The following is a 17,378-nucleotide window of genomic DNA, read 5'->3' as shown; positions in this document are numbered from 1 at the left end:
AATGGATCTGTAGAATTTGATTGGGTAAATGGTACAAGAGAGATTCTATTGGGAGGGAGCAGGGTCATGTCGAAGAGAAGTTGGTGGATAATAATAATGATTTAAAAAATAAAAGAAAGAAAGGGCATTCACAAGCTATTTAAAAATACAGATGAGGTAGCAGAAGGAAGTTTAAAATGAACCACAGACAAATAGACCAGTTCTACTGCTATCATGTTAAACTGTGCACAATAGAAATCCACATAATGGAAGTTTCATGCGCTATTATCTTTTTCTGACTTTGGTATATTGAAATGTTCATGTTTGTTGATGTGTTAAGTTTGTCAACATATTTTAAAAGATAAGAGCATAAAGTATGTTAAGTCAGTAGATCTAATATTCTGACTTTCCTACTGATTAGACTTATAGTTCTAAAGCTGTAAATATATGTGTATATACTATAGATATGTCTATATACATATTCTGACTTTCCTGATTAGTCTTATAGTTCTAAAGATATACATGTATGTATATGTATACATACAGACATATACATACACATACATGCACTATATGCAATATTTATATATGGAAGTTGGACTAGATTTCTAAAATCTCTTTCAGGGCAGGTCTTTCTATAATTCTAAATAATCTGTCCAATTATCCTCTGTGAGTTGGATTGCCAACACATGAAACCAGTTATTTTATTGAGGAGAATAAGTCCTTCTTTACATTTTTTCCCTGGTCTGGAACTATGATTTCATCTGTGTGAATAAAGAACTCCCTCAGCTGATGCAGTCTGGCACCTGCTTGAGACTGTATAGTTTGGGAGAGTTGCCTGGCACCCTGAGAGACAGTGATGTACCCACAGTCTCAAGGCCAGTTCATCAGAGGGGACCTGAATGCAGGTCTGCCTGGCTTCAAGACTGGCCCCCCTTATGCATTAATTCCCTGCATACGTTAGTCTTTTAGTTGGCCAGTTATTCAATTTTCTTCCACTGTCATGGAAACACTTGGCATGGAGACATAAGACAGCTGTTTTGTTATCCTTTGGCAAAAGAAAAACCAAGACAACAATGGGGGCTTTTGAAGAGTTGCCCTGGGGAGTGGTGAAACATCTGTGTTTTTTTTTTGTTTGTTTGTTTCTTCCATTCTTTGCATCCCTAGCACTTAACACTGCCTCGTATATTAAGTGCTTGACTGACTGATGTTCATATTTGAAGAAATGAGAAGCAGTGATAGCAAAATACATCTAGAATTTTATAAATAAATCATCTACACAGACCTGTCAACTGGCCAGTGTCCAAAGAGCAAAATAATAATGGGCCTAGACATTGTAGTTCTCAACTTAATGGCTATTTATTTGACTGCTGGATGCTGTCTTCGAGGGCCGTTAGTATTATAAAAATGACATGTTGAACTTTTGGTAAATAAAAATGACAAAATAAAATGATGTATCTTGCTTGTCTGCCACAAGGCAAAGTGTTTATTTAAAAGTGATTTTTTTTAATGTATAAACAATATCTAATGAAAAACATCAATGTATTATTAGTTTGAAGACAAATCTATAAACAGCTATAATTTACTAATTTCCTACTCACTGATTCACACAAAAGATGGGCATCTATTCATATTGCATAAACTAACATTTAGTTATTTCTTTCTTATTGTATTTCAGTGTTGTTATAACCTCACCAATACAAGAAGCATCTTCAAGAGTTGCTGTGGCCTTAAAATTCACCATCCCATTGACAAACTGGTGGTGAGACTTCAACAATTTAATGAGTCTCATCCCTGGGTAACTTTCTGTACAGACTATTGCAAGCTCCATGGTAGAGCTTGGGCCTCTGCCACCCAGTGTCTTCAGTTATATGCTGTATGAAATTGGGGCAAATATCTAATGATATAGATGTCCAAATGATGGGGATGGAAGGGACATTTATTTTAGGAGTTTCAAAAATCAAAAACAAAAACAAAACAAAACAAAAACCCTTCCATACTTTCCTTAGTGCAAGTCACTTAATTGAAACTTTGAGTTTTAGGTTTCTCATCTGAAAAATGGGCATGATAATACTCTACTCCTTATCTTACAGGGTTGTTATGAGAACAGCTCTTGTAAAATTCATGTTGTTATGTAAAAGTGAGTTGACATGCTTATCTATTATGACATTGGGTAATAAAAAATAGTAAACAATTTACATAGAGTGTTTTATATTCATTATCTCATTTGATCCTCTTAACAACCCTGTGAAGTAGATTATAAAGAAAAAAGAAGATAGAGAAATTAAATGACATTCCCAGGATCACCAGCTAGTAAGTGTTAAAGCAGGATATCAACTCAGATCTTTCTGGCTCTAGTCTTTCTACACTGTTCATATCTGGGGCTCAGTTTCCTTATCTGTAAAATGAGAGATTTGGATTAGATTAGCTTTAAGTTCCCTTCCAACTCCATATGCTACAACTCTATGACTTGAAATTAAATGAACAGCTCCCTGAATCAGTCCATTTATCTTGGTCACAGATAAACTGTATTTAATCTGGGTCTAAAATTCAATAAATGAAATTGGATGGAATTTACTAATTTCCTGGTTGCTGACTCACATAAAGTTTAACAAACATATTTATACAAATACCCAGTTATTTCTCTATTTTGTACTTAACTCAATATTTAAATGATTAATGATTTCAATGGGAAATTGCATGGTATTTCCAAAGATCCCAGAATGTTTGTGCTATAATACTCATCTTTTTAGCATCAATATTGATTGATGTGACCACAAAACATGGAACTCCAGGACAACACTGCAGGTTGCTCAAAGGGCATGGTGACAACATGGTTCAAGTCAACATTCTAAGACTCTAACAGAATGAATGGGAATCTGTATTATTAGGTTCCTCCTCATTATGAATTTCCATTCTCAATGAAAACATGGGGCTGGGCCTCTGTTCTCCCCCTCCCAAAAAATCATGTAGCTGGTAGTGTAGCAGAAAGTGAAGTGGCATTTTAGAGAACATACACTCGAAACTCCCATGGGAACTCCTGGGGACCCTGGGTCATGGTTAGTCAGCGTTTGGCAGTGCTGGAAAGGACAACTCTCTGGCACTTCCCCTCAATGTGGAGTTTAGTGCTGACGGATGTGGGCACTTTGAAATGACAAAGCAATCCCCTTATTGAAGGAGCTGATGACTCAGGGGATCTTTTACAAGGAGAAATAGTTCCACCTCAGTCTTTTTGCTTTGATTCTCCCATGGGTAAGTAATCATTCTTCCTGTGAAGAGGGTAGGAGGATGGGTTGTGTTCCTTTACCCCCATTACAGCTCACAGATGGAGCATGGATTTAATTAGGCAAAGTGGCAACTGACTCCCACTATGTGTTTCCTTTTCTGGAATAAGTTCCCCTGAATGCACATGTCCAGTTTCAACATCAACTTGTGAATCTGAGATTTAAGAATCAATAAGTCAATCAACAAGGAATTATTAAACACCTACTGTAATGTCTTCTCTAAAGTGTAATATTCTCTGAGAGCAGGTTTCTTGGGGGACTCTTGGAGGCAGTCTTAGTTTCAGTTCAATATAATCACCCCAAACGCAGCCAGGAGTTAAAGTCCAATCCTTTATTGTTTCCTTTCAAGTCTTGTCTCCTTCCTGGGGTCCGGTTAGCTTTCTTAGAGGCCTCTCTCTCTCCTTGGTTGCTGCCGCTAATCTTTTGCCTCTAGCTCCCTCCGAATGTCTCCAGCCAGCACAAAGGTGGAAGATGGAATGAATCTATCTCCTCTTCCGAGACTTTCTAATGGGCTTCTCTTCTAGTGGGCTTGTCCTCTAGTGGGCTTGTCCTCCTTGGCCCTGAGAGCTCCTCCTTATATATGCTCTCTTAAAGGTGTGAATCTTGTGGAATTTTAGTATGTACTAAGGACATGTAAATTAGAGAGTCTTTATCTCATCAATTCCACTGACGTGGCACTTTGTAAGAATCCTAACAACCTACTATATGCCACTGTGTTAGACACATACAAGTAGAAACAATCAAACAATCCCAAGAATCTGGAGGACCTAGGTACAATGTATAGAGAGGAGGTTTATAGTAGGAGAAACTTGTGCATTGCAGAAAATGGCCACTAAGAAGATTATCGACCCAAGCCTGAAGATTTTATCAGAGGGTATCTACTAGTAGTTGCTTAGAAAATGCAGAGAATAGATCAATGAATTGGGCTTACAACTAAAAAAGCTAGAAAAAGAACAAATTTAAAACCTTCAACTAAATAACAAATTTGAAATTCTGAAAATAAAAATGGAGATTAATAAAACTGAAAATAAGAAAATTATTGAATTAATAATGAAATGAAGAGATTAAGTGAAATGTAAAAATAAGCAATTTCCAATCTTACAAACTGTTTTATATTCTGATGAGATTTAAGCCTCTTGAGAAAGTATCATTCTACTTATAAATTAAGTTACTAAATCCTTTTTTAACTCTCATTGTCAATTCATGTTTGTGAGAGTGCAGACATTTTGGCATTTCTTTTATGGGTAGGAAATAAATATCTATTTCATACCTGATCAATATTGCACATTGAATACTTTTCTACTCCCTCTTTGGGGGAAACCCTAGTTGTAAGCCTAAATCTTTGCTAAAAGAAAATCATGACAAGGGTACTGGATTGGCAAGTTAAGTCTAAGAATATGAGAAAAAAAGAGGCTAGTCCCTTTCTCCCAAGGACTAAACTGGATTATACTACATGCCTGGGTCTAGAGTAGAGGGGCCCCTTAGTGAATAAGTCCCTGGAAGTCCTGTGCAGTTCCTTAACATAAGGGAGCAAACCCAGGTCTTCCAATTTGCACTTTCCACTGCATGCTGCACCCCTCAAGCACAATACTTAATTTTGTCCCTTCCACAGTCAAACGTAAATTGCTCTAGATGAGTCACAGTTGTTGATCATCTGGGTTTCTATACTCCTTCATTCATATGGAGTTGACTACACAGCTGCCTTCCATAGTTTGCCATGTTAACCATCTGTGTTCCTGTTTTCTTTCTAAAGAATCGCATGTCAGAAGGAAAAACCTCCTTTAATAACAAGTCCCCTAAGCATACTATGGCTTGTTTCAAAGATCCTTTCATGGAGAAGGAAAAAAAAAATTCTATTGGAGCTGACTACAAAGGAAAACAAAATAGGTCCTCTTGGAATAACGCTTACTGGCCAAAAGATTTCACAGATCAGAGAGTTTTGAATATATTTCTGAAATAATTCCCTGAAATAAATGATATATGCTCTTTCAACAGAGAAATCAAGAGATTTTGTTTGTCTTAATCACTGGTAGGAAATGAGATGGAAAGAAAGGGATTGTAAAGTAGGATTCAAAATGATGATGAAATATTATGAACTAACACTAGATGGCAGCAGAAACACATAAAAATATGACCAGATAGATTGAACACTTTTACAAGACATTGTTAACAGTATATATTATACAAAGATTAAAAAGAGGTACTACTAGGAGGTTTGATTCGGCTCTCCTCCAACCTTTTTGAAATGGCTACTGATGAGTTATAGTTGAGAGAGGATTTGTTGATTTACAGGATATGCAAATCAATAAATCAATCAACAAGGAGTTATTAAACACCTACTACGTGCCACTGTATTAGACATGTATAAACAATCCTAATTTTGAATGAGTTTACATCTTCTATCTCTGATACTGATAGTACACAATTAATTTGAAGGAGGGAGAAAAAGGAAGAGAAGTCAAATTATTCAATGCTAAACCTCAGGTAGTTGCTGCTTCTTTTCAACCAATCTATTTCAAAAGAGTATTTCTTCAATAATATAGATTGAAGTCCCTTGGTAACTGGGTTGTATGAGTTGCTATGGCTCCAAAAATCATCACCTGGAGGCTAACCTTCTGTCAATGATTTCCCTCTATGTGAACAGAAAATCAAATTTTGTCAACTTTCATCTTTGGAGATGATCTGAAAGCTAATGATCTTAAGCTAATTACTGAAGGAATACTGAAACCAAATTTACCCATAAGTGTAACTTTAAATAGTTTTTTCACTTTAGAAAAAAAACAGTTGCAGAGTTGGGAGTGGGAAAGGGAAGATACAATGAAGCTAGCACATGAGGGAATTGTGGAAACTGAGTGAACCACACTGACTCTATCTTGGGATTTAATTCTGGATCTAGCTCAATTCCTTTTCTATTCGATTATGGGCCTAGTCCCAATTTCTGTCTTGCAAGAAAACTTTATTTAATTATGGGAATTGTGAGGAAATTTTATTTCATTGTTTAAACCTAGCCTCGTATAGCTGAAAACTCTACCAGTTGCTCTGAGACCCTTAATTGAGGGTTTAGGTTATGTTGACCAGAAATCCAGTCAGATCCAAAGACTAATGCAAGTTTTCTCACAATTCTACAGTTCAAACAACCCACTTTCTGTCTGAAAAAAAAAAAATAGCTCCATACCGGTCAATCAATTATTGTTTCCATATTCTGTTGATTGAATACAGATAGTGAGGAAGTGGGACATCTCTTATTTCAGAGAACTGTACCTGTTCAGTCTCCCTCTCCTAACAGAGAAAGCCCCTAATCTTTCTCCAATTAGAAATCAAACTACCCAATTTTGTATTCTGGTTAGTTGCGTCCAGATTCTCCCTTCCTCCCTACCTTTCACCCCCCTTTAAGAAGGCACATATAAAGTTATGCAAAAACTTCCATAAAAGTCATGTAATGAAAGAAAACATAGATCTTCCCCCCAAAAAAATCCCCATGCTTAATAAGGTATTAGACATAAGATAAAGATCAACATGCTCAGAAGCTTAAACCTTTATCTCTGTTATCAGTTCACCCACCACATTCTGAAGCAGTCAGACTGACAGGCTTCACTCAAATCAAGGGCATAGTTGTTTTGGAGAGGGGGCAATTGGGCCTTTGCTGCCATAGGTATTAGAGGGAAAATGTGTATGAGATAATATATCTGCCTCCTAGAGTTGGTGTGCTGGGGAAACATTTGTTCCTTCTTAGTTATGACTGTGAGAATAATAAAAATTTCCTTTCTCAATCACACATGCATTCCATTTATGAATGTTTAAATCTTACCTCACTCTTCTCCCTGAGACATCGATTCCTACACCTATTAATAATACCACCATCCTTGTGGGCACCCAAGGCTGGAAGTCTCAGGGTCATCTCTGGTCTTTCCCCTGTAACTCTCCCAGGCTCAATCGCATCCTACCAGAATATACCCAGCAATTCTTTATTATGAAGCATCTGGCCTAATGCAATAGCTTTCTAACACCTCCACTATCTCACCACCTCTAATCTATTTAATCTATAAGCTTAACGTCTGAGTGAACTCAGGTCTGACTGCATTGCTTCCCAGATCAAACACAACTTCCCAAGGACCCTCGGTCTAGGATTCACGGCCCTCCACATTTCACTCCTGGTTTGCCCTTTTAGCCTTAACTGGGTACTTACTCCTCTACTTAGTTTATCTTTCCAAAGCCAAGCTGGTCCAGTCTTGCTATTTCTGGCCATCTATACTGTGCCTCCATACCTTGTTCATACCATTCCTTCCACTTGAATGGGTCTTTTCTCTCCCTACTGAAATACCTTTTGAGGCACAGTCTGTACAAAGATGTCATTCACACATCATTTATTTTCTACTGCCTTCTTTTATAACTATTCTTGTATAAATCTTATCTCCCTCACCAGATAACAGGTACTTTGGGCAGAGACTGTCCTTGGAGAGGGAGTCAAAAACTATGGTGAATTTAAAAACATCTTCAGGACATTCTAGAAATATGAACACACCTGGCTCTGAACTCAGAAATATTGAATACATGACATAGTCAGGCTTGAACTTTTTGGTGTCACGATCCCTTTATAAAATGTATAAAAATGCCTGAAGAGCTTTTCTTTATAAAAATTATATCTTATATTATTGTGAAAATAATTTTGACTTCACTGGGGTCAGAAGACTATACTTTGAGAATGACTACTTTAGTAGTAATATATACACAAAAGTACCAAAGTATCTGAGAAGTCACTCCAGCAGCTCAGTTTGCCAGTCTTTCCATTACTTAATTTATCATTAAGTGATGTGTCTGGGGTCATACAACTAGTAATTGAGGACAGGGGAAGGAAGAGATTTGAATTCAAATTATTCTGACTCTATCTACTACACATCATGACTGCCTCTAAAACATGCTTTATGAGTAAATAAAATCTTTGAAAAGTGAGCATTTGCCTTCCTGGTTTCTCATGGGACAGGCTGGCACCCCTAGTGCATTCAACACCCTCAACCAACAGTTTAACAAATGATGAACTAAAGTGCCTGTAGTGTAATTTACGAAAAATCACCTTAACAGATAATTTTATTCAGCACCTCCTTTGTGTAAAGTACAGTGGGTACACACTGTACCCAGATGTACTCAATACATCAGAGATCAAGGGAAGGGGGGAGATGGGGAGTAGAGGGACAGTGTGCTTTCCCTATTTGTTTCAGAGACTCAGTGGCCTGCTCAGTTACTAAAACTACTCTGACAAATATGGCAGCTAAATGTTTTCTTATTCAGCTCCTGGCCAAGAACAAATGTGGGTGGACTTAATGCAGGTTACTGAGCATCAAATAATTAGGCAGAAGTCTCCATCTGGAGAGGGGATGTGATCCATGAGGCAAGTGGCCACAATGATGTGCTAATATATTTTGGCCTATATCCTGCTAGAACCTAAGAGGGAGGGCTTGAAAATTATCTAGCCCAAAACTTCACACAGCTAGTAAGTATCTGAGGCTACATTTGAACTCAGATCCTCCTGACTCCAGGGCCTGTACTCTATCCACTGTGCAAGCTAGCTGCTCCCTGTGAACTTGTTTTAAAAAAGTGTTTCAATAACCATATTTCAAAGCAGCAAGCACATACTTGATAAGGTGAATCTGAGACAGATATCAAGTCTCTTGCTGCTGCTGCTGCTGCTTTGCAGAAAGTCATAACTCTAGGACTTTCATGGGTCACAGAATGGTGCTCCTGAGATGGCTGCTGGTAGCTGTGGCAGGAGCGCCAGAGTTGGGGCATTCCAAGCGTAGGGGCTGACTGGTGGTGGGGAGATACTTCCCAACTTCCACCCTGATGGATCCCTCCTGGGACGCGAAATGCCCAGCCATGATCTGTAAGGCCATAAGATCTGAATCTGTTCGTGTGGTTCAGATGCAGGTGAAAGTGAAATCTGATCATCAGTCCCACAAAGCTTTGGAGGTCTCCTATCGGAAGTGGATCTACATCTATTTAGAAAGTGTGAGTCCTTTGTGACAGATTTCTGTCACGTTGTAAGTGTAAGATCCACACAGTTGGATCTTTCACATTTCCTATGCCACTTGTTTTGTGGTGAAGGAAATAAATAGCTGTCCTATACCTGATCTCTACTGCTCTGAATACTGAGTAACTTTACAAGAACAAGATCTTGTGAATTATTTTCATGACCCTAGACATAAACTTTATTTTAGAGATTTTCCCTAGGGCTTTTAATCCAGGATAAGGGCATAATGAGCCAGAGAGTGTGAAGAAAATATTGGAATCCACTCTCTTTGGGGTTAGACCCATCCCTATCATGAGCTCCAGTCCACCTAATTCCCAAATCAGGATCTCTCTATGGGAAAGGGTGCCTCTTGCCCCAGGCCATGGGTAACACCTCAGATCCTGAGACCCTAAGCCCATCATTGTTTTTACTGTATTTTCCACCAGCCCATTATAGCCTTTCTCTTTTCCCAAGCTTTGTTTCTAGTGTTTTTCACAGACCAGAAAAATGATGGCATAATCAGTTACATTATGAAGGACATAGCTATATTCTTGAAAGCAAGAGAAGCAGTCTACATTTCACCCTTATTTATAGTCAGTCACTGATATTTTGTCCAAAATTGGCATCAATATAGAAATAAAAAGCTATGTCAGGAACAAAGAATGAACAGAATAGATTATGAAGTGATTTAAAAAATTAATATATGTCAAATAGAACAACTCACATTAGGAGGAAGGGTAATATAATATATAATGTGTGATTTTTATACTGTAACATCTGCATAGCACTTTTTATGTATTTCAAAGTATTTCAAATACCCCAGATAGAGACAGATGGGTCAGGATCCAAAAAAGATCTTGACAGGCTGGAACACTGGATTGAATTCATTATGACAAAAGTCAATAGAGATAAATAAAAATTCTTATACAGTGAACATTAAAGAAATTACCTTTTCAAATAATAATAATAACAAACATATACATAAACCTATTGTGTGCCAGGCACTATATTAAACACTTTACAATTGTTATCTTATTTGGTCCTCACAATAAATCTGAGAGGTAGGTGATATCATTATCTCCATTTTATAAATGAAGAATATGAGGGAAATACAAATTAAATATTTGCCTGGAGTCAGAGAGTTAGTATCTGAGGCCAGATTTCAACTTAAGACTTTCTGGCCCTCTATCCACTTTGCCTGGGAGGTAGCATTTTATACAGCAGTTTTTGTTTTTGTTTTTCTCAAAAAGATCTGAGGGTTTTAGTGGCCCACAAGCTCATTATGACACAGCAGTTAGGAACCCCAAAAGCAAATGGCATCATGTGCTGAGTTAAGAGAGTTGCCCAAAAGTGAAATGGGCTTCCTCCAGACACCATGGGTGTCTTGTCTTTGAAGTATTTAAAGCCCAGACTGGATGACAGCTTGTCAAGAATATAATAGCAGAGATCCTTTTTAGAGTTGGGTTTGGTAAGACTAGATGGTCACTGGGGTCCTTTCCCAATTTCAAATGCTATAATTCCATGAATATCTCATTTAATTCTCACAACTCCAAGAGGTAGGCAGAAAATATATTTCTATCTACATTTTATCAGTCACTCTGCTGACTGATTACTAAATCTTACTAAATATTACTAAAGCTTACTATGTTCCAGACACTAAATTAAGTCCTGGAGATACAAAGACAAACAGTAGACTGTGAAAGAAAGTCTACCATGGGGAGGAAAGATGCAAAAAATTATGTACAAACAAGCTATATCTGGAATGACTAGAGATAATTCACATGAGAAAGGCCTGAGGTTTATGGAGAGTCGGGAAAGGCTTCTTGTAGAAAGTGGATTTTAGCTGGGATTTTAAAGATGAGGGAACAAAGACATAAGAAGTTGAAAGGACTTCAATGCATGTTATACAGAGGCAAAAACTCCAGAACAGATATGTTTAACCTCATATATTCATGACCTATGAAATACTTCCATGACTACTTGTAACAGAAGTATTAACACACATGTCCTTTATTTCAGGGCTTCTTAAACTTTTTCTACTCATGACCTCTTTTTGTCTGAGAAATTTTTACATGACCCTAGGCATACAAATCAAACATTTACTTATTTTTACTGATAATAAAGCATAATGTCACAACCCCCCCATTCAGTTATGAGACCCCATATGGGGTCACAAATCATAGTATAAGAAGTTGGACTTTATTTATTTAACACAGAACCTGGAAGACTTCTTGTAATCTCCAATAGTCCTAGAAATTTAGGATTCAGAATTAGGGTAGGTTATTATGACTAGAACACTAGAATCAGAAAGAACTAGGTTCAAGTTCTGCCTCTAATACTTAGATATGTTTTTATGGACAAGTCACTTAATTTCTCTGAACCTCCTTTTTCATCATCTGTAAAAAAGAGGTAATTATTCTATAGTGTCTATCTCTTCACAATGTTGTGAGACTCAAATAAGGAAATATATGTACTTTGAAAATTTTAAATTCTGCTATAAATATTATTATCATTATTCACTATTTTCATGTTTACTAGTATAGCAATAAAGTTAAATGACACCAAAAATATGCTTAGTGTCTCTCTTAGCCTACATTCCTGTTTCCTGTGTGTACCATGGAGGGTAATGGAATTAACATTAGCCTCTCATAAAATCTTTTTTTTTTAAACTGGGTGTCCCTATTTTATCCAGATTCCAAGTCCAGCAGCTACATCTCACTGCTAATGAACAGGGAAATTTGACCAGTTTATCCCCTTTAAGTGGCCTAATAGTCCCTCATTCTGGAGGCTCACTATATTGGGTCAGGACTTAATGCAGATACCCGATCAGCTTTCCCTAAAGAGCTAAGAATCCCTGAACTCAAGTTATGCATTAGTTTCAGGCTCCTCAATAGGAGAAAATACAGATATATACCACCTAGGCTGCCTGTTTCTTCACTCAGTGGATTAGGATAAAATAAGAATGTGAAATAAGTGAAATAAATCTAACATTTTGAGGCTCCTTCTCTGAATTACTTCACTCTATACTCTTCATATATGTTTTAAGGAAGAAAAGCTTGCAAATAGCTCACCCATGCCTAGAAAGTTAACTGATCTGATAATTATTAAGTCAGTTACTTAATATGTGTTTCTGTATGCTCCTCCACAAGCAGTGCAGTATATTGAGAACTGCCTTACCTGGCACTTTCAAAAGTGGCGGATGCAGTCTTTCCAACAGCCCCAAATCCAACTCCAACAGCAAGACCCTCTAAAAGAGACACAAAGTGAATGCCCTTATGGTTAGGAGTCAATGACCTTTTTTTCATGATACTATCTGTTGACTAAATATCATGGTCATCATTACATCAAATCATATTCTTATAGCACTTTATGAATTTATAATAATAATTGTTACTTATTGCACTTGAAAGTCCATATCCTTTATCTCATTTGATACACACAGTAAGCCTAGTGGAGAGGTAGGTTCTACAAGTTTTATTATTCCAATTTTACAGATGAAGAAACTGAGGCAGAGAGAAGTTAAATGATTTATCCATGGTGAAAAATCAGAAAATGTCAGAGGCAAGATTTGGACCCAGGACTTTATGCCTCAAAAGTCAATGCTCCGTCTACTATGATATGGCAATATCTGCCTGTCTGTCTGTCTGTCTCATAACATTTCCACCTAAAAAATTATGTAAGGTCTGTGGAGAAAGCAGTATTATCCCCATAGATAGATGACAAAGTAGAACTTCACAGATTTATGACTTGCTTATAAACCAGGGGTCCTCAAACTACAGCCCGCAGGCCAGATGCAGCAGCTGAGGACAATTATCCCCCTCACCCAGGGCTATGAAGTTTATTTAAAGGCCCACAAAACAAAGTTTTCGTTTTTACTATAGTCTGGCCCTCCAACAGTCTGAGGGACAGTGAACTGGCCCCCTTTAAAAAGTTTGAGGATCCCTGTTATAGACTGTTAATGAACTTTAGAGCTAGGGCTTGAAAAATCAGGTTCTCTTTCCATCATAGCATGCTGCCTGTGATTGTTAAAAATCGTGTGCCTTAGGAGGTTTTCTTGATAGAGAAGCATCATATTCTTGAGGGAACTAATTTTTTTTTAAGATAGCTTCAGGAAATCCTTAAAATCAAGACAGAACTATTTTACCCTCCTCATTTTCTGACTTGTTTCACATTTCCCTGGCTCCATTTTCCTGGAGAATTTAAGCACATCGAGGGAAGGAATTTTGTTAGCTATTCTCTATTTCTAATATCCAACATGTTTTTAGAATATAGTGAGTCTTGATGATCATTTGCAGCATAAACTGATCTGGAACGGGACACCACATTGGTGTTAGAAGGCCAGGGTTTAAATGTCTCTTAATCTTCATTTCTGCTTTTAAGATGAGAAAGTGAAAGTGGCTTAGCACAAAATAGGTAGAATAAATCACAGAACTTTCATTCATTCAAAATGAATGCTAGGATTTATCTAGTTCAGCCTTCCTATTACTATGACCATGCTACATTCAGAAGCCATAAGTTTGAATGAACTTTTAAAATATATACATTTTTTCAATTATATGAAAAAGCAATTTTTAACATTCATTTTCTAAGAAATTGAGTTCCAAATTCTCTCCCTCCTTCTCTTCCCTCTTCCTTCATTGAGAAGGCAAGCACTTCAGTATTGAATATACATGTGCAGTTATGCGAAACATATTTCCATATTAGTCATATTAGAAAAAAAACACAGACAAAATAAGGAAATATAAGCATGTTTCCATCGGCATTCAGACTGTATCAATTCTTTTGGAATTGTCTTGGATCATTGAGTTGATCAGAGTAGATAGTTAAATCATTCCTAGTTGATCATCACACATATTGCTATTAATGTATAAAATGTTCTCCTGGTTCTGTTCACTTCACTTTGCGTCAATTTGCACAAATTTTTCCAGATCCTTCTGAAAGCATTCTGCTCATCATTTCTTTTTTTTTTTTTTAATTTCTTTCTTAATGTTATTTTATTTTTCCAAATACATGCAAAGATAGTTTTCAACATTCACCTTCACAAAAATCTTGTATTCCAAATTTTTCTCCCTCTTTTTCTTCCTCCTCCTCCCCAAGACAACAAACAATCTGACACAGGTTAAACATGCGCAATTCTAAACATATTTCCATATTTGTCATACTGCTGCTCATCATTTCTTATAACAAAAGAGTATTCTATCACAATTATTTACCGCAACTTGCTCAGCCATTACCCAATTGATGGGCATCTCCTTAATTTCCAATTTTTTGCCATCACAAAGAGAACTGCTATAAATATTTTCATATATATGGACTCTTTTCCTTTTTCTTTGATTTGTTTGGGGTACAGATCTAGGAGAGATATTGCTGAGTTAAAGGGGATACACCATAGCCCTCTGGACATAACTTCAAATAGCTCTCCAGAATGGGTTTACATCAGTTCAAGTCAACCAACAGTGCATTCAACATTTGTCATTTTGCTTTTCTGTCATATCAGCCAATCTGATAGGTATGAGAGGGTTAATCTTTCTGAAACAAGAAGGGGGCTTCAGGGCTAAATTTGAGGCTGTAGCTTTTGAGGATCTCTATGTACAAATTTTCTAGTAACTTCCTTTCAATGTAAGTGCCGTGGGTTCCCTAATTGGGTAATGTATGAGCCCTTCATGAGCCTATATAACTGAAACACCTAGTTAACCAGATTTTCCAAATACTGACAAATGTATATATTTTTACTTTTCTATTTTTAAAAGATATCTGAAATCTATCTCTTGACATTGGAACTGTGGGAATGGTCTCTCTTCCAGCCCCTCCTAACCATTCAAATGAGGACTTGGATTAAAGATACCAAAGATAATGTTTTTCTCCCTAGTTTTTCTCTGTATTAACTTCTTTACTTCCACCTGGCTATTATTATTTTCTTATAGGAAGGAGTCTTCCTCCAAGAAACTAAAGTAAACTAGTAATAGCTAAAATTCTACTTAGCATTTAATATGTAACAGGTACTGTACACTAAGCACTTGACAATTATCTCACTTAATCTTTATTTTAAAAAAATCTCAGAAGTAGGTACTATTATTATCCCTATTTTACAGAAGAGGAAATTAAGGCAAATGGAAGTCAAGTACCTTGTCCAGAATCAGATAGACACTAAGTGTTTAGATTTGAACTCAGGAAGATGAACTGATGTGTAAAAATGACCTTGAATTTGAACTGGTGATCAAGGAAAAAGTCTAGACAGAGAACCATAAGTTTTTCCAGGAAATCACACATATGTAAGAAACTGTAAGATGCAAAAGGAGCTGAGAGATTAGAAAGCTTTCAAGTGTTAGAAAAGGGAACTGAAGCACTGTCATCAGACACAATGGAGAGGAGAATTATCTATCTCAATAGGGAGTCACAACATGTAGGAGCAAAGTGGATGAAGGCCTTTGTGGGTAACGAGTCATGTAGTCTGTGGAAGCTCCACTGGCAGTGGCTACCTACCTGAGAGGAGAGCGTCTTGATTGTATATCCACTCTCCTAGGCAGCCCCATCCAGTTTGGTTCTCTAAGAATAAAGGACTGTACAGGTGCCTGGAGAAAATGGTCCGCTGGAGAGGAAAGGGGAGTCATCCTTATATTGTTTGTGGACTCAGGTTTCAGTATTTTGCATATTTTTGTCAAATTAAATAAAACTTGTCCAACCTTCAGTGTTTTATAAAGCCTGAATGCTTTCCTGAAAGCAAATGACTCTTAGAGGGACACAAGCCAAATTCTGGGGTTCCCAGAGAAAATCTGGGCAAGGAAGTAAATCAGATACCAATATACCCACTGGGGAGTTTAAGTAGGAACAAAATGAACCAAGAGGGTATTAATTATTGGGGTCTTCAAGATTCAATAAGGGTCTACATGAATACAGAGTTTTGGTAATGGATTAGACTACTGGTTACATATATAAAGTGCTTTAGAAATTTTCTTAAGTAAACTTTTTTCTTTTCTAGAACCTAGTACAGTATTCTGCATTGAACAATCAATGTTTGTGGAATTGAAGGTAGCACAGTATAAAGAAAAGATTACTAAATATTCTGTCAGGCTTCTACCCCAGTCAGAGAAAGAAAAAGGGGTCAAATATGGACAAAACTATTCTTAGAAGTTCTTTTTGTGGTGGCAAAGAACTGGAATCTAAGGGGGTATCCATCATCTGAGGAATAGCTGAACCAATTGTGACATAGGAATGTAATGGAATATTTCTGTACCTTAAGAAATAAAGAAAAAGATGGTCACAAAAAAGCATGGAAAGATTTGTGTGAACTAATGCAGAGTGAAATGAAGTAGAATTGAAAAACAATTTGTACTATCACATCATTGTTAAAAAAAATTTAAAAATTTAGATACTTAAGGACTTTTATTAACTCAATGAACAATCATGATACTAGAGGACTGATTTTAAAACAAGCAAATAAACATGGCCCACATGACCACTGAGAGATGATGAATTAGCATAAAGAATAACATTTTTTATATTTAAGCAATATTGTTGTTGTTCAGTTGTTTTAATCAAATTTGACTCTTCCTGACTCCATTTATAGTTTTCTTGATAAAGACTGAAGTGGTTTGACATTTCCTTCTCTAGTTCATTTTATAGATGAGAAAACTGAGCCAAATAGGATTATATGACTTGCCCAGAATCACAATTAGCAAATTATCTGAGCTGGATTTGAACTCAGATTTTTCCTAACTCTAGAAACAGTGCTCTTACGTACTACAACACCTAACTGCCCTGGGCAATATTGCTTGACTGCTTATGTGATTAGGGGCTCTAGATTCCTTGATTCTTCCCTCCCTCCCAAATTTTTTCCTCCTTCCCTCCTTCTGTTAGTTCATTCGTTCCTTCCCGGGTTGGGGGTGGGGGGAGCTTGATCGTTGAAAAAAACAAAGGTTTTTTTTTTTTTGTTTGTTTTTTGTTTTTTTTTTTTTTAAAGAATACTAGATCTGAATTTAAAAGCTTCAAATCAGTAGATGGCTGACTGATGAGAAATAGAGTTAGATTTGCTCTCCAAGGATACTTCCAATTCTAAAATTCTCCAAGTTTATGAAATGAATGGAAGCCACATATTTTTGAGTAAGGGCCTG

General features: G+C 36.8%; 1 protein-coding gene across 3 annotated transcripts in view; it reads right to left on the bottom strand.

Moving 5' to 3' along the window:
• Positions 1-17,378, bottom strand: part of SLC39A11 (solute carrier family 39 member 11) — a 508,920-nt gene that overhangs the window by 108,019 nt on the left and 383,523 nt on the right. For all 3 annotated transcript variants that reach the window (XM_051995203.1, XM_051995202.1, XM_051995204.1), the window contains one exon: positions 12,445-12,514. In XM_051995203.1, the coding sequence (XP_051851163.1) occupies positions 12,445-12,514 (70 nt within the window). The remainder of the gene's footprint in view (positions 1-12,444; positions 12,515-17,378) is intronic.

This window comes from Antechinus flavipes, chromosome 4 (genome assembly GCF_016432865.1).
Source record: "Antechinus flavipes isolate AdamAnt ecotype Samford, QLD, Australia chromosome 4, AdamAnt_v2, whole genome shotgun sequence".
NCBI lineage: Eukaryota > Metazoa > Chordata > Mammalia > Dasyuromorphia > Dasyuridae > Antechinus > Antechinus flavipes.
This window is presented reverse-complemented; position numbering and strand designations above follow the sequence as displayed.